Here is an 18,287-nt window from a genome sequence, read left to right as displayed (position 1 = left end):
TAACTGTAAAGGCATGATTAAATTACATTGTGGCCCTCCTCCTCCTCCATTCACAGTGTTCATATCTCCTCCCACTGTCGTCTTCGTCTTCATTGTCGTCCTCTGCTTTCCCTCTTGTTGCCTTCACTCTACTGTTTGCCTTTCTCTTACACATTGAGGGAATTGGTGAAAAAATATAAGAAATGGAGAGAATAATATAAGAGAACCGGAGAAAATAATTTAGACTTGAAACTATTTTGAAAATGGATTTATGAATAAATGTTCTATAATTAAAATTATATGACTTTTTTGTAAAAAAATTTTTTGTTAACATATGTCCGTAAGATACTTATTAAGAATACATTTTTGGGATAAATAAGTGTAATTTTTTACTTTTTATGAAATATGGGTTGGGTTTGAAGTGATGTGATAGGGGGTGTTTGGTGGGGCTTTTTTTAGCCAGCTTATGGCTTCTGGCTTTTAAAAAGTTATTTTAGACTGTTTGGTTAAACTTATTTCAAACATCTTCTGATTCTAACAACTTATTTTAAGTCAAAAAAGCTGATTCTGAAAAGCTGCTCATCCCTTGCTTCTGATTATCAGCTTCTGCTGTGAACATGTTAATTCACGGTTATACTCTTAGATTTTTTTTATTTTTTATTTTTTTAAAAATAAAAAAAGACCCAAATGGACTATAAAATATTATTATTATTTTTTATGAAAAATGTAGACAAATAGTGAATAATAAAAAATAAAAATTAATTGAAAAAGCTACTTCACAGCTTATTTAACAAACACTACTCAGCAACTTAAATCTATAATCCAACAGCTATACCAAACAGATTAACAACTTCTGATTAAAGTCATAATCTATAATCTGTTAAGCTATAATCTATAATCTGTTTTAACAGCTACACCAAACAGCACCATAGAGAGGTGATATGACTTAAATAAGATAACGATTTTTTGACTTTTTAACTTTTTTAGGTTATGCCAAACTAAGCCAAATGAGACTAATTAATTCCATTACCATGGAAAATAACAAATTCAATAAATGTATTATATTAATAGGTGAAATGTGAGTCCCAAGTATAAAATGAATTTTAAGTCATAATTTGATATTCAAAATAAAATTTAGGGTAAATTATAAATACACCTCTTAAGGTTTGCTTAAAGTACATATTGCTCCTGTGATTTAGAAAATTACAAATATCCCGTTGTCAGAATTTTTTATTTAACAGAATTAACTAAAAAAAAATTATATTTATAATTGTTCTCCTATACAATAATAAAATTACTTGAATTATTAATTGGCACATATTTCTAACATCATTAAAAACTGTTAATTGACTTGATGATTTATTAATAAAAAAGATAATTTGTTATGAAATTAGAAATCTTATGGGATAGAATGTAATTTTCAAAACTACAAGAGATAATTCGTATTTTAATCAAATCTTAGAGGGTCTATTTGTAATTTACCTTAAAATTTATAAGTTTATAATAGGACGAATTACACTAACAAACCCTATAGTTTGGGGCTCGTTTCATTTTGATTTCTAATTGTTAGAACCTTCAAATAAATTCTGGAAATCACTGTGAAGGGTGGTGATCCTAGACGATACTCATAACCATGAGATAATACTTAATTGGAACATATTTCTAACATTACTAAAAACTGTTAATTGAAATAATTTGTTATGAAATTAGAAATCTAGGGAATGGAATGTAATTTTCAAAACTACAAGAGATAATTCGTATTTTAATCAAACCTTAGAGGGTCTATTTGTTATTTATCCTAAAATTTATAAATTTATAATAGGGTGAATTCCACTAACAAACCCTATAGTTTGGGGCTCGTTTCATTTTGATTTTTAACTTTCCAATTGTGACACATTTGACCCTGAATTTTGAATCTTGTTCCAAATAAGGACAATTGAAGATACCATTGTTTAATTTCAAGGGAAAAATCATCAATTTGATAAAATATAAACTAATTTGACAAAAATAAATATCAAAAAATATTTTTAAATTTTTAAAAATTATTTCTACTCACCAAAGATAAAATTATGTAAATTAATAAATTTTTTAAACATTTTTTTTTTTACCAAATTAATTTTTTTATGTGTTTGGATGATGATTATGTGATGGGTGGCTGTTGGAATTTTAATGTGTAATAGATATATTTAATATATGAAATATTTTTAGTTTTGGATTTTTTTGATTTAATAGATTGGTTTAATAATGATATCAAAGTTGTTGCCATATTTTACTTTTGGAAAATATAAACTAATTTAATGAAAATAAAAACAACCACCCATTACATGATTATCATCCAAACATATAATAAAAATTATTTTGGTAAAATAAATAAATAAAAGTCTAAAAGATTTATCAATTTTACATAATTTTATCTTTAGTGGATAGAAATAATTTTTAGAAATTCAAAAATATTTTTTTGACATTTATTTTTGTCAAATTAGTTTATATTTTATCAAATTGATGATTTTGCCTTTAAAATTAAGCAATTTTATCTTCAGTTGTCCATATTTGAAATAAGATTCAAAATTCAGGATTAAATGCGTCACAATTAAAAAGTCAGAGATCAAAGTGACACAAACCCCAAAATATAAGGACCAATAGCATAATTCGCCCTTTATAATATTACTGCCACCACGAAGCCACCACTCTTGAAATGGTATCCTAGTCATGGATCTGCTAGGCAAGGTGGTGGTGGTCCATGTAGGACATGGGACAAGGACATCACCAAATCAATTCTTCTTGAGAGTGGAAGTAGAAGTAATAGTAGTAGTGGGCAACATTGCTTCCTTGTCTTCCTCAATATCCTACATTCATGCTCCCCTAAACCATGATTAGTCAATCCATAAATCTTTTGCACTTGGCCCTTATTAACATCTTGCAACATGTTGTCGAGTACTTGTATGATATGCTTGTTTTCACATTAAATTATAGTAGGTGCTTCTAAAAGGAAAGCACACACGAACACTCTGATTGATGTTGAGAGAATCACCTATTACCAACAATATTTGATTGAATAATTTCCCTTGTTTTTGTAGTTGTTAGTGTGTCACTTTCTCATACAAGAGACCTATTATATTTTATTAAATTTGTTTGAGATATTCAACTTAAAATCAATTGGTAATCAATAATATTAGGAATATAGAAATCAAATATAAAATGAGACACAATCCTCTCACGGGGGTGTGTCCCACATACATGTGGGTCCTATACATGTGGACCACATCCCTTATGAGAAGATTGTTACATTTTGTATTTGATTTCTATACACATAAACTTACTTTGGTAATGGGTGAAAAATTCCCTTGCCCACATGTGAAGGTGAAGAGACACCATTGAATGGTTGGTTCAATGGTAAGAATTTGAATTTTGTCACTCAATGCTTAAGTTCATCTCCATAGTTGCTTAGCACCTAAAGCATGGAGGGGACCTTAGTTTCGCCCCGACATAAGTGCGATGGGGTCTCCTGACAGGGAGACATGAGACACTTGGCCTATTGGAGTCACTGAAAACCCAACTCTGATATCATATTAAATTTATTAGAGAAATTTAATTTAAAATTAGTTGGCAATGAGTAGATTAGTCTCTAAATTATATAAATTGAAATTGGGTGAAATATTTTAATTATGAGATTCTGAAGAATTTTGTATTTATGAATGAATTTATAAAGGGAAAGATTTTTTTTTCCTGCATTACTCAAAATTCAAACATAGAGTAAGAGAAATATTATTAAAATGCAAAAGTGATCTATAAAGTTCTTTTCCTTAGTGGCCATTTTGTAGGTTTTAGTGGAACATGGATAGGGGTGTGATCCCTAATGCTTATTTAAGAATCACTACACGAACAGTAAAAACACATGTTCACAATTTTACTCATGAGATGATTTTTTGGTTACAACTTTAATCAAAGTTAAATCATGAGATTATCTTCCCTTGTTAGGATCAGTCATACCCCTTTTAATCAAAATTAAATCATGAAATGTGATGGTACAGCACAATTAGGTCTACATCTAACTTTTTGATGTAAGGTAGTGTAGAAGCAAAATTTGTAACAATAAAATTACTTTCATAATTGAATTATCAAAAAAATAGGAATAAGGGTAGAGAAAAATTTCAAATAAAGTTTGTATTATTTTAAGCGGTGAATTTATTCCTTGACCCATTTCTAATCGAAAATGAGACTTTTAAAATAAATATGCAAATGTTAAACTAAACTCATATTACTATTTTGCCATCTAACTGTCAAACTGCTCCATGCATTAGGCGATACCAGATCTACATCACTTTTCAAGTAAGAAACTTTGCCTTGCGCCCGCCAAATTTTTTCACTATCTTCATATGGATTCAAATTCAAATTTAGGTGGATGATTGATGTGCATGTAGGAGTGACATCACAATGAGTTCTGTTACAAAGAGGAGAGAGATATTGATTAATCAAGCTAAAACACATATTTTAACTAAAGATCTACCTTTTAAAAATAGTCTAGAACTAAAAAGATGCAAAATTAATGTGGTAATATTATATCAATGTGATTATAAGATGGCAAAGCATGCCTACAAGAATAAAATCATTTTGTGGGGTAGAGATCTACCACACTTATCATCTTATTTTTACATTTTTTTTTTTTTTTAAAAAAAAAAAAAAAAAAAATCACTCTTTTAGCCTAAGGATTGCATATATAATAAGATTGAAGCAGTCCAAGAGAGATGCACCATCCCATGTGCTCCATCAACCTCTTACAATTAAAAATTAAAAAAGAAAAAAGAAGAAATTAAATAGAGCAAGCTAGGGTAGTTGAAGCCTAACACAGGTTGTTTAGAAAGAAATGGATAGGGATTGTTTTGCTTTGCTTCATTGTTTAATGCTTAAAACAAATTAAAGTTATATAATTACTTAATTCATTGATTAAAGGAGCTTGCCATGATCATTGATTTTATAAAGCACTTTTATTAAAGGTTTCTTAGTATATACTATAAAATTGTAAGTTGAGATTGGTGAGAATAGAATGATAGATGATCCTTAATAAGTACACAAAGCTATTGAACAAGCTTTTTTTTATTAGAAATATCAATGAGGAGAATTTTTCTAGAGTTTGATCATGTTCACATGTTATCAAAATGTCGAGATAAATATAAATTTTAATTGATTCAAAATAATAAAAATCATGATTTTAAACAAATCAATACTTTTTAGATGAAATGTCTATAATTTTAGACTAATTAAACTCTATGTTTTGTCCAACACTTTCAAAATATATGAACAAGTTTAAATTCTTCTAAACATAGTAATGTATAGTACTGTCAACATCAAAATAGTGACACATCTCCACAAGGTGTATTCCCCACCACGAACTCAACCCTAAGTGATGTCAAATCCCATTAGCCCAGCAATTGAGGATAATCATATATCGGTGGATACGTGTTAATTTTTTAACTTTTTGATATTGATAAAATAAAATTTACTTTTATACGTAGCGATTTATATTTTATATGATCGATTCAGTTGAAGTTTAATTCTCTTTTGTAACTAATGATTTTAAAGGGCTTACGATCACACCACTTGATTTTGAATATATGCCACTTGTTCATCCCCGATATTATTATTTAGAACCTTGATTGAGATGCAATTGCAAGTACAATATATAAGCAATTCACTTGGAATTAATTAAAGTTGTAAAAGTAAAAGTAAAATAAGCTTATCCCCCACTCGTGTGGTGATTATACTTTTGAGTTGACGATCTTTGCTATGTGTAGATTAGATTAGGTATACACTCATTAAAAGTGTGAATTTTGAGTTAAAAGTGTAGAAGTGCACATCTCTTTCATGAGTCACGGGAATAGCATCTTGTGACATAATAAAGTTAAGTTTTTAAATACAGTTCTACTATGAATACAAAAATAATAAAAAGATATAAATTAATACTGAATTAAAGACAAATACACATGAATCAATGAGATTTTATAAAATTTATTAGTGAAATTCACTTTTTAAAAGTACTATTTACATGTTGTGTCTAATTTTATAACTGATTTTTGTGTTTCTAAGCTCGCTCTTTGAAATGTCAAGTATTGTTGATCTCTTTTGCTTTAGAAGGGAGTCAACAAGTTCCGTGTGGTACAAGGTGATATGATGAAAGGAAGATGCTAAGTTAAAGGCCAAAGAAAGGTACATTGAGAAATAAAGCCACAATCTATCCACAACTACTTGGATCCATTTTCACACCTGTGATTAGGGTGGGGCTTGATGCCTTTACATCTAAATGACTTGCTTTGCAACCATGCTTAAAGTTAAAAGTTTGTCCATACTCAGTTTCTGATTAGAGTGATATTATATGATAATAAATTTTATATTTTATTTTATTTTGAAGGATTTTTTATTTTAAAGTGATAAAATCATCATATCTAGTGTTCAAGTAATAGTCTCAGAATAATCAATAAGTTTCCACTTCTTAATGCTGTGTTTGGTTAGGAGATTTGGGAAAGGATTTGGAAAGGGAAAAGGAAAATAAAAATGTATATGAAATTAAGTGAAATTTAGGCATATTTTATTCACATTTTACCTACTTTTTTCATTTCTTTTTTCAAATCTCTTCTCAAATTTCCCAACCAAACACAACATAAAAGTCTGGTTTTAAAAAAAGCAGCACAATGTTATGAAGTTGTCATCATTGTGAGATTTGAAGAAAGTAAACATATACACAATCTCATCTATGCAAAAGAGAGATTGTTTCTGTAATAATTAACAATAAGAGCAATACCCACAACAAAACAAAACAAAATAAAACAAAAAAACCACAGGCTCCATTGACTTGTAATGATTTAAGAGCCGTGTACACGAATCACTATTCAATAACTCAGCTCAGTAATATCATCAACTAATAATAAGGAAGTTTATGTTGCTGTAACAAAGATTATATAATTAGATTAGTAGAAGACAATCTTATTTTCCATTTATGATATTTTATTAACCAACAATATCACATAAGACAATACACTCAATATTTGTTTCTTATTAACGAGAAGATAATCTAATATTTGTTCCCAATTAACAAGATAATCTAATAAGAAAGTTTATATTACTGTAACAAAGATTATATAATTGGATTAGTAGAAGGCAAGAAATATTCACTTTATCTTATTTTCTATTTATGATATTTTATTAACCAACATCACATAAGACGATATTATTATTACACTCAATATTTGTTCCTAATTAACAAGAAGACCCGTTTGGAAACAGACTATCTTAATAATTTTTTAACTTTTTACAAAAAGATGTACAAAAAAATAAAGAAAGTGATGTGATAATTTATAATAATTTGTTGACTTTTTAACTAAAATGATTGCTCCCCAAACAAGCAATAATGATATTTTATCATTAAACGATTTTGAAGCTTGTAATGTGACATGGGCTTCAAATGTAACATGGGCTTTTGAAAATAATGATATTTTAATTTTTTATAAAAAAGAAAAAATAAATAAAGAAAATGATTTGATAACTTGTAGTGATTTTTTACTAAAAGCCTTACTTCCCAAACAACGTTGTTTACAATACATACAACTTCATGAACCCCGTGCAGTCAATTTGCCCTTGACTAAGAAGTCAAGAAACAGAGACAGACATACATAAGGCTGCAAACCAATTAAATTGTTCGCGAACTTGACTCCTAAGGGATCAATTCAGTTGACTCCTAAGGGATCAATTCAGTTTGACTCATTGTGCCTGTTTGGTGCAGCTTAAAAGCTGCTTATTTCAGTTTTCAGCTTAATTTAAACTATTTTGATGTGTTTGGTTTAGCTTATAGCTTGTAACTTATAGCTTTTTAGAAGTCAGAAATCAGCTTATTCTTTGAGTGTGGCAGGAGATGCTTAATTTATAAGTCAGAAATCAGCTTATGTTCATAGTGATAAGCTATAAGCTGTTTGGGCATAAGCTATAAGAACTTTCCCACAGCTCTACCAAACAGGGCCATTGAGTAAATAAACAAGCTTGAGTAAGATTTTTAGGCTCATTTCACGTATAAATAACAAGCTTTGCAAAACACCCAATTCAAGTCAAATTCAAATGCCTACTAGCACAAGAAGGAAATGAATGATAGTGAAGTATTGATTATACAATGTCCAATAATATTAATTACTCACAATCATCCTACATACACTGCAGTTTAACTTACAAAATATTTGAGCTCAGAACAAAGCATAAGTGATTGCAGAGTGTTATACCTTGTCTTCACAAAAAGACACTGTACATTCCACATTCAAGGACATAAGAGGTAGCTGCACCACTTTTTCCTTTTTTTTCTTCTCCTCTTCTTACTATTTTTAAATTTTCAGATAAAAACACTACCACGTGCACATTATCCTCAGTGCCACCCCAGCTACAATATCTTTATTAGTACCTTGAACGGCTCCTTACCCTGCAACATTAGCTCTCTTATCAGTGCCAGTACATGCACAAAGGTCACACAACCCAAAGCAGCAAAAACAAAAACAAAAACAAAAATAAAAATGATAATATATCACCTTGGAGAGCGAGACCGGGAGATGGAACGAGAGTGAGAACAAGAATGGGAGGGAGAACGAGACCGTGAATTATATCTGCGAGAATTCCTGCTTCTACTTCGACTTCTGCTCCTCCTATATCTTCTGCAATAAGCAAACAGCTCATGATTGCACCCAAGTGACGGAAATAAGTCAGCTTTTATAATTTTCGGAAACTTCACTACAACATAGTTGAACAAAACACATTATTAGGTCAATTAAAAAATGTAAAAACACAGCACACCCGATTCACCCGGAGAGAGTATAGATCAGTCACTGTTGTATGAGGATCAAAAATCAAGAAAAAGAGTCAAAGGCCATGAAAAGAAAGACAAACTTTAGCATCATATGAAATTTGCTTCCTGCAGTTTCTTCAGTGTTCCATAAAGGATCCCTATTCCTTCTACCTTCCATTTCTTTCAATTTGTTTCCAAATCCAAAGAGGAGGAGAGAAGAAAAAAATATACAAATAAAATGTACCAAAAACATAAACAAATAAAAGAGAATCAATAACCATAGTTAAGCATTACTCCAGCAAGATGCCAGTCATCAAAAGATCATTGCAAACAGGCAACCTTCTTATAAATGTCTATTTACATGGTATACAAATCATTAAAAAAACTTCCGTATTGCAGTAACAGATGCAATAACAATGTCAAAAGTGCTAGAACTTATGCGTGAAGGAAATGCAACTTAATTCACAAAGAGTTTTTCTTACGAATATGTGTCAAGCAAACCCATTAACTTACTGTGGATCAATCCCCTACATCTCAACATGTTGGGTGAATCAATTAAAATGAATTACAGTTTCTTGAATCTCATCTCATCCATGTTGAATCAAAACAAGTTCTAGTAGTCTAATACTTTAGAAATAGTATCTAAGTTAGGGATAGCCTTTATTTAACAACCCAATTCAAATATTTTATTTAACTTCGGTTTAATTCAATTTTAATTGTTTTTACTTTTCCTTCTTTTTCTTTTTTTGAATTTTTTTGCTGTGTTGGGTGGGCTCAGTAGTCAATAGTAAATCCCAATTCCCCTACATTTGGGTTCATGACACACCTCAAAAACCTTACATACCAACTGCCGGAGTATGGTACAACCAAAATTTATGAACTGAAGGGATTTAAAGAAAGCCATTGCTCCAAGTAGTACTGAACAGTGAATTTGGAAAAAACCAAAGTAATTGGGATTATGGCTCAATTTATGAACCGAAGGGATTTAAAGAAAGCAATGGCTCCAAGTAGTACTGAACAGTGAATTTGGAAACAAACAAAGTAGTTGGGATTAAGGCTCAATTTATGAACCGGAGGGATTTAAAGAAAGCCATGGCTCCAAGTCGTACCGAACAGTGAATTTGGAAACAACCACAGTAGTTGGGATTAAGGCTCAATTTATGAACCGAAGGTATTTAAAGAAAGCCATGGCTCCAAGAAGTACAGAACAGTGAATTTGGAAACAACCAGTGTAGTTGGGATTAAGGCTTTGTTGAGTTGATGGAGCATCATTTTTTTCTTTGTTTGCGGTTGCGGAAGGACTGCAATTTTGTTTTCCAAATAAAAAAAAGTCCTTCAGTATATCAGTAAGTTTCATGTAATTCCAGCTTGTGTCATGAGAACAAAGGCCAAAAATAATGTGTAGATTATTATTAGCCAAGTCCTAAACCTAGATCATCTTCAACCATAAACATTAAAAATAATAATCTTGCACGTGGAACATATGGTACACAACCGTGCGTGCAACTTGATAGCATAATGAGCAGCGTATTATGCTACCTTGGAGGAGATCGACTATAGCTTCTGCTTCTGCTGCGGCTGTGACGCCTATATCGACTTAATCGGCTCGTTTCTGCAAGCTTTTCAAGCCTCTGGCGCTCCTGTTCTCGTTTCTTGGCCATTTCAACAGCAGTATCCTTCTTAACTGTAAGATTAATCAATCAAAGACAAAATGGAAATTAGAAAAACAAAGAACATATAAAGCCATATAAAAGCAATGCAAGGGGGAAAGAGGAAAAAGATTAAAATAAAAATAAAAAAAATCATTCCCTATCAAGCTGTCACCCTATGTTGCACGGACACGGACATGGACATAGACACGAGACACAACACGGACACGCTGCCACGTGAATTTTCAAAATACGCCAAGCACAACAAGCTTATGACATGTTAGAAATATATATATATATATATATTTATTTATATAATATACCTCATATATATAAATATTTTATTTCAAATTATGAAAATTTTAATAATTTAACATTAATTAAAAATTTAAACATTACAAACCTACTAGTAGTAAAAGCTAGCTGTTTTGACCATTTGACTTCTAGCTGGAACCATTATTAGCCTGGTAGGTGGAAAGGTTTAACGAGCTGTAAAGGTGGTTTAATGAGGTGTAAACCCTTTTCTTTTCTTTGAAATACAAAACAACAAAAAGGGGAGAAATCAAATCTTTGTTGCAACAGGAAGCTTCGATTCTCTCAATTGCAGGTGGAAAGCTTGGTCATCTTCCCTCTTTCATCTCTCTCTTGCAGCTGCGACTTCAATCAGTGCTTGATTTGTCGACTTCAAAGATTCGGCACTCTCATCGCAGGTGGAAAGCTAGGTTGTCTTCCCTCTTTCATCTCTCTCTTGCAGCTGTGACTTTGAATAGTGGCTGATGGGTGGATTTCGAAGCTTGGGCTCTCTCATTGCAGGTGGAAAGCTTCAATTTTAGGGACCTTCGCATTCTTCTTCTTCTTCTCCCTCTAGTCTCCAACGTGTCCAAGACGTGTTTAAGATGAAAAAGAAAAAAAAAAAAAAGGGACACGCCAGACTGAGGGTCGGACATGTGTCCACTACATGTCAGACGCGTGTAGGACACTGATACATGGCCTCTGGGGGAGGTGTCGGTGCTTCCTAGCTGTCACCACATGGCGACATATAATATTGGCCGTTTTACTACTAAAATGCAGATAAAGTAGGATTTACTTTGTTTGTTAAGTTGTCTGCTCATGATTCGTTTAAGTCGCTCTTGAGGTGTTTCCTTCTTCTCCCCTGATATAGAAAGGCCTCCACTACTAGTAGACTTGCTCAACTTTGCTAATGCAGACGAAGTGCTGCCCAAGAAGAAATGTAGCAAACAAAAAGAATCAGTACAAGAAGATCCCCATTATCCACACATGCATATCTGTTAATCTGTAACAAAGTAAATGTAACCCAAAAATCATAAGATACCTCACTAGTGGCTTCAACACTTTAGTACTCTGTTCCTTGTCAAGGGATACACTGGAAGCAGGATCAATATGCAGGGCCTCAAGTATCTGACCAGACGATGGCCTGCATAAAAGAACAAGAATTAGACACACCCATTTCAATGCTTGTAGAAAACTTCGATGCATTGATACAAAGTCCGTTTCAAGGGAAAAATGAGCTTCAAAATGGAAGCTTCCTTCCCTCTCCCTCGGCAGTTATGCTGATAACCTAAGCTTTCATATATTCTAAACCACAAAAGTTTGCCTCAGGTAACATAATGGAGGATAAGCTGCAGCAGTAAAGACTGTCCAATCTATCTTTGCAAATTGCAAGAATTAAAGGTCGAGTGCTCCGACCGGTTCAACAGATCAGCTTGGGGCGGAGGAGAAGGTGGTGGAGAGAATCCTTCAAACTTCGGTTCATCCCCATCAGCAGATCCCCCAAATTCAGTAATATACTCTATTTTGGCAGCCTTTGATTTGCTTCGATGGCTATCATCAGAATGCACACCACGGGCATAGCGCCTTGAGTGTGATGGGGAGTATGACCGAGACCTCGATCTGGATCTGCCAACATAAATTACAATAGCATTTATATAACAAGATTCATTTCATTAAAAAAAAAAAAAAACCACGGATACATATACACTCCCCACCCCCCCCCCCCCCCACCCCAAAAAACAAAAAAACTAGAACAAATCAAACCTTCTAGAACGAGAATAGGCTTCATAAGTTGGACTTCGTCTAGTCTCCCTGCAAATTATGTACCCAGATCAACCATTTGCAACTGGAGGTTTATACAATTTCTGGTGCTTATAGACCAACTTGCCAAACAATTGCTGACATATAATATATTAGTATTTACCTGTAAGGATCATGATGAAGCACACGAGTGCCAGTAATTTGGGCAGCTTCTCTTTCTCTCTCTCTTCCTATCTGAGAAGCCTTCCTCCGTTCCTTGCGACTAAGCTTCCTCTAGAAAATTGAAAAGTACTCAGGACAGCCAATGTTAGCACAGTTGCAGATTTCCAAGATAACGTGTCCCAATTAAAAGTTTTGACGAACTTACAATTGAAGGATCCCCCTTGACCACTTCTTTTTGCTTCTTTTCCTCCTCTTTAGCTTTTTTGTCCATGTAAACAAGCCAACCATACCTCTTTACACCAAATTCTTTTGCAATTTTCTCCATCTCTTCATCATTGCTATCATCACTGTTAAAATCCTCATCATCATCATTGTCATCATCCTCATCCTCATCATCACCATCTGAATAATGAGTTTCCTCTTTTCCATCTCCTTCATAAGAGAAACCCACCTGCGAATATGAGCCCTTGCTTGCTGGAGCCTGAGCCGGATGTGATCTGCCAGATACACAAAGCAAAATGATATGTTATATGAAGAATGATTCATGAAAGAACTATTAAACATGCTATATATACATTAGTTAAGCAATACCTTCTACCATCTTCACAAACAGAAGGCAACGCTGATCATAATAGCATAAAACTAAAACAAAGTTCAGAAAATTTGATATTCTTAAAAACACAAAACTTGTCTCCACATTGCAAGCAAACAAACAGGAGAAACTAATCTCATTTTCTTTTTCAGTAGTGAACAGATTTACTGTATTTGCGTGTATGCATTCTTCTTTAACTTGTAATAGATTACAGAGGTAAATAACAACTTCATTCAATAGAAAAAGAAAGTTCAATGAAAAGAAAACGGTTAAAACCTGTCAGATCCAAATGGAGTAGCAATCTTTGCTTCCATCTCTTGATTCACATGTTGCAAACCTTCCTCATCAGTAACTGTTATTAGACAATACTTAGCTTGTAAAACTTCTATTAAATAAATCCCTTGCCATAAGAATGATTCCAAATAAGTATGCATCATATTTGCCACAGATTGCCTTGTCGAAAGGTAGATAAAATAAAATATATCAAAATATTAAAAAAATGTTCATGAATTCAAAACATTATCAAAAAACAAAAAAGTACCGACATCCTCTACGTTGATGCTTAATTAAATCCCGATAACGCTCAAAATTAACAAACTCTTCTAATTCTTCTTCTTCCTCTGTCTTCTCAGGGGTCCGAAAACGTCGGGAACTAGAATCTCGAATATAATCAAGAAGAGCACGGCCATCAAATCTGTAAAGAGTGAAGCAAATCAGTACAGAAGAACAATTTTTCCCAACACACAATTACACGCACAAACACACAAAAGCAACATACCTATCAATCATAATATCTTCTTTCCCATTCCAAGGGATCCTGAGATAAAAGGCAAAGATATCTCAAATTAAGATGTAAAAATAGACACTCAACTATGATAGCACTCGGAACCGTTAAGATAAGTGACTAGTGAAGTGACTACAGGTTTGTAAATAATAGTTATTGTAACAAAAACAGTAATATTACTGTAAGAAGTATGCATATTGCTCTTGAAAACGATTTTCCAAGTTTATAAATAGAACACAAATCATTAAATCAAGTAAATATGACTTTGAAATAAAAACATGTGTATCAGTAAAATTTCGGATAGTTATGTGAAGGAAAAAAATCAATCCTCCACTGCCTGAATTTATTAGACCCTACTTCCAAGCCACTGCAACTGCAACTTGAACCCTTAGTCCAAAGGGATAGAATTCCAAAATACTTCAGAATGTTGAAGAAACTTGAGAAGGTGGGGAAGGATAGGATAGGAGTTGGATTATAATTATTCTACTCATAGACAAAGGTTGGTTAGGAGTATTCTCCTGCTCAGCAACTTCAAGAGGAAAAGATTCTACTATATATATTTTTTTTATAAGCGACTCTACTCCTAATATATAACAATAAACAATTAATGCCTCATGTTATTGAGCAAAAATCACTACCATTGCGCCCAAGCATAACGAATCCTTTATTTTGTTCATCACATTAGTTTGCAATTCAGCCATAAGATCACCACTAGTCCCAAATATGTACTGTTGTTTACTTCATAAGTTATTTTCACATATTGAGGAGTTAATTTTCTTATTTTTTAGAAAAATGGGTAAACCTGAATTTTTTTTTTTTTTTTTTTCCTTCTAATAAGCAAACATTTTATCTATAAGTACCAAAAAAGAGAGTGAACATTACGCATATTGTATGCATAAAGCAATGCACCAACATACAAAACCAAAAGAATTCTAGTTCTTCACAAAACCCAAAAATGTTTCTAAGGATTAAAATCACCACCCCATCACTGAACAACAGAGCAAATCCAGAAAACACAATTCAACCTATATGTCAGAGCCACTGGATCTATTCCCTTCCTCTAGGATGCTCCTCATCGCCTTCAGGACACTCTATCCTGTCTCCAACTGACAATTATCACATTCACAACCACTCATCTAGGCATCACCCAAGAAACACCATTGAAAGAAAGCAAGAAGACTCACAACATGAATACGTAAATGGACAGCCAACATGCAACTCTCCTCATGATAATGGGAGACACCCTCATAATAGCACAACAACAATGGCCTCTATCTACCCTTTTTATCACTCTGTTAGAATGCTTTAAAAATAAGGTTATCAATGAAAAAGAACTTGAATTTGATTCATTTCGCACCTACAACAACCTATATTAACTGTCCTACCCTCTCTCAAAAGTTCCAATTTTCCATCATTTTATTTATTTGTATTGATAATCCCCATAGGATACCACTTCCCTTCTTTTTCAACATTTATATCTAACCTTAGATCTGATCAAGCACAAGAGGCAGTTTCTAAATACACCCACCAAATTCTTTCTACATCCACCACACACACAATTATTTCTGCCTAAAGTAGCAAATTTACAAATGCAGTGGGTACTCCGCACAGAAAAATCGATTCTTTTTCCTGGGATGGGACTTAATTTTAGCTCGTTTCGAGCTTCCAAAATCTTCAATTTTGGAGATAAATTTTCTGCCGAAGTAAAGAGCTTTGGAAAACAATTTGTGAGGGCGGGCGAACATTGTTTTGGAAAATTTTCCGTGAAACCAAACAGCCCCAAATGAAGAAACAATACGAGCAGTGCAAAAAGAGAGAGAGAGAGAGAAAGAAAACAAAAGGAGCCCTAAATTGATTGAGGGAGACATAGACATACAGGCCTTGCTGATCCTGGGTGGCCTGGTAGAGGCCATCGTCGCGGTACATGCGAGAGCGAGATCCGAGAACTTGGATGGATTGCTGAGGATCGCCACGACGCTTGGCGAGATAGACAGCCCGTCTCTGAGCTCTCTTTCGAGCTGCGTCCATCATATCGTGGACCTTCTTCTCCGACCTCCGAGCTTCGTGCCACATCTCTCTCTCTCTCTCTCTCTCTCTCTCTCACTTTCTCTCTCTGTGAATTCAGATTCGGTTTGGGTGTAGATTGATGGAGGGAGAGTAACCCTAATTATGGAGGAAGTCCTTTCGATGGAGGAGAGAGAGAGAGAGAGTGTAAAATGTAAACGAATCGGTTCGGTGGCCGTGGGGTGTAGAAATAATCTGTGCTGCTGTCTAGTCTATAGAAGCTGAGGCCTGCTCCCCCAATTGTATGAGGCCACAACACCATTTTTAGGCCCAACACATTGGAGCCCAAATTTATATTTTAAAAACATTTATCTTTAGAGCAGGAGTACAATTTGGACAAGTTCAATCTCAACCATTTGAACTCTGAATTTTTTTTAAATTTAAATAAGATATTTTTAAATTTATTACTAGTTTGGATAAAAATATAAAAATCCAAATTAAATTTGGTCAAATTGAGATAAAAATATCAAACAATTCGAGTATTTTGAACTCGAATTATATATATAAATATATATAAATATTGAATATATATATATATATTATTAGTTATTAAATTATATTAAAATAATTTATGTCGTTAGATTATATTAAATATATATTATATATACAAGTAACACGATACAAAATTTTACTTATTTATTTTTTCTCACACATAAATTATAAGAACCATCGTAACGACATCTCTCTTACAATATATAAATTATTTATTTTTTATATTATTAATGATTTTTTTTTAAAAAAATTATAAATAATCTAATTTCAACAAATTACTAGAAAAGGGAAAAATTAAAATTTATGTGTAATTTATATAACTCGGACAATTCAAGTTTAACTCAGATCGGATTTGAACAGACAATTTTATATTATAATTCGTAAGTTGACGGACCTAAATAACTCTTAACACAACTTGAGTTAAATTTAGATAATCTCATAACCTGACTAAACCCACATCAGTTGTGCCGCTACTAGGGCCGGCCCTGAGGGCAGGTAAGAGAGACCTGCGTCTTGGGCCTTCAAATTTGGGCTGAAAATAGGGACCCCCAAATATAATTTTGTGTTTTAGATATAAAAAAAAAAAAAAAAAAAAAAATCCAAATACTATATGCCCAATTGAACATGGGGCTCAAAAAAAAGTAACAAGACTAGATTTTTTTTTTTTTAAGTATTTGTAATGATTGCTTCCTATCTTAATATATGAAAGTAAATTTTTATTTATAATTTTAATGATTATATGTGCAAATAACTTTTTTTGTGGTTACAAACAAATAAAAAAGTTGTAACTTATCGTTTTATCAATGAAGTTTTTTTTTTTTGAATTTTTATTGATAAATCTCATTTATAAGTGTTTTAACCCAAGAAGTCCATGAAGGAATTTTTTAACTCATTTAGTCCCATGTATGTATAGTTTTATTCTATAAAATCCTTTTTCTTGATTTACACTATTTCCTTGGACACTTATACCCTTATATTTTGATACCCTTATAAATATTTTTTGAACGGTTAGTAATTTTATGATGTGAACATTCATATTTTTAAATTTACATTGGTAGAAATATAAAATTGGCCCATGGGTGGCCCGAAGCCCGCCCACGAGCCAGGGCAGGCCCGGTCCGTTGACAATATGAATATTCACATTGACATTTTAACATTCACATTAATAGGAGTGTAAAATTGGCCCGCGTCCCGTGGCGGCGGGAAACCCGCCCGCTGCCCATGGATGGCCCACGGCGGGCCAAGTCCGGCCCGTTGACAATGTGAATATTCACATTGACATGTTAACATTCACATTGATAAGAGTATAAAATTGGCCCGCGGCCCATGGGCGACCAAAAGCCCGCCCGCAGCCCGGGGCGGGCCCGGCCCGACCCGTTGACAATGTGAATATTCATATTGACATGTTAACATTCACATTGATAGGAGTGTAAAATTAGTCTACACCTCGTGGCTGCCCGAAACCCGCCCACGGCCCATGGGCGGCCCGGGGTAGGCCCGGCCTGTTGACAATGTGAATATTCACATTGACCCGACCTAGCCCGTTGACGATGTGAATATTCATATTGACATGTTAACATTCACATTGATAGGAGTATAAAATTGGCCAGCGGCCCAGGGCGGGCCCAACCCGGCCCGTTGACAATATGAATATTCACATCGACATGTTAACATTCACATTGATAGGAGTGTAAAATT

General features: G+C 33.2%; 1 protein-coding gene across 4 annotated transcripts; it reads right to left on the bottom strand.

Annotated features, from left to right (window-relative positions):
• Positions 1 to 8,123: 8,123 nt before the first annotated feature.
• On the bottom strand, positions 8,124 to 16,336 carry LOC114260487 (CLK4-associating serine/arginine-rich protein). Of its 4 annotated transcripts, none has more exons than XR_014328175.1 (13): positions 15,910 to 16,311; positions 14,028 to 14,066; positions 13,795 to 13,943; positions 13,526 to 13,601; positions 12,863 to 13,154; positions 12,659 to 12,768; positions 12,499 to 12,546; positions 12,151 to 12,360; positions 11,777 to 11,878; positions 10,847 to 11,658; positions 10,334 to 10,478; positions 8,541 to 8,739; positions 8,124 to 8,434 (listed from the first exon to the last, which is right to left on the bottom strand). XR_014328175.1 is itself a non-coding variant. In XM_028200632.2 (13 exons), exons 1-13 carry the CDS (start codon positions 16,104 to 16,106, stop codon positions 8,410 to 8,412), a joined length of 1,644 nt encoding a protein of 547 aa, XP_028056433.2. In that variant the 5' UTR covers positions 16,107 to 16,336; the 3' UTR covers positions 8,124 to 8,409. The 4 variants fall into 4 exon arrangements, 1 of the variants encoding a protein (XP_028056433.2); XR_014328174.1 differs by having other exon boundaries at positions 8,541 to 8,663; XR_014328173.1 differs by having other exon boundaries at positions 11,531 to 11,658.
• Between the last annotated feature and the right edge of the window lie 1,951 nt (positions 16,337 to 18,287).

This window comes from Camellia sinensis, chromosome 4 (assembly GCF_055761805.1).
Source record: "Camellia sinensis isolate YWXY chromosome 4, ASM5576180v1, whole genome shotgun sequence".
NCBI classification, from domain to species: domain Eukaryota; kingdom Viridiplantae; phylum Streptophyta; class Magnoliopsida; order Ericales; family Theaceae; genus Camellia; species Camellia sinensis.
Note: the sequence above shows the minus strand (reverse complement) of the source record. Positions and strands in the feature narration are given on the sequence as shown.

What these genes read in the sequence shown, in the direction of transcription:
- LOC114260487 (XM_028200632.2), bottom strand. Translation starts at nt 16,106, where the DNA reads ATGTGGCACGAAGCTCGGAGGTCGGAGAAGAAGGTCCACGATATGATG. An exon ending in ACCCAGGATCAGCAAGGCCT is followed by an intron (nt 14,067 to 15,909) that starts GTATGTCTATGT and finishes CTTTTATCTCAG; the next exon opens with GATCCCTTGGAATGGGAAAG. An exon ending in CAGACAACTTAACAAACAAA is followed by an intron (nt 10,479 to 11,530) that starts GTAAATCCTACT and finishes TTAATCTTACAG; the next exon opens with TTAAGAAGGATACTGCTGTT.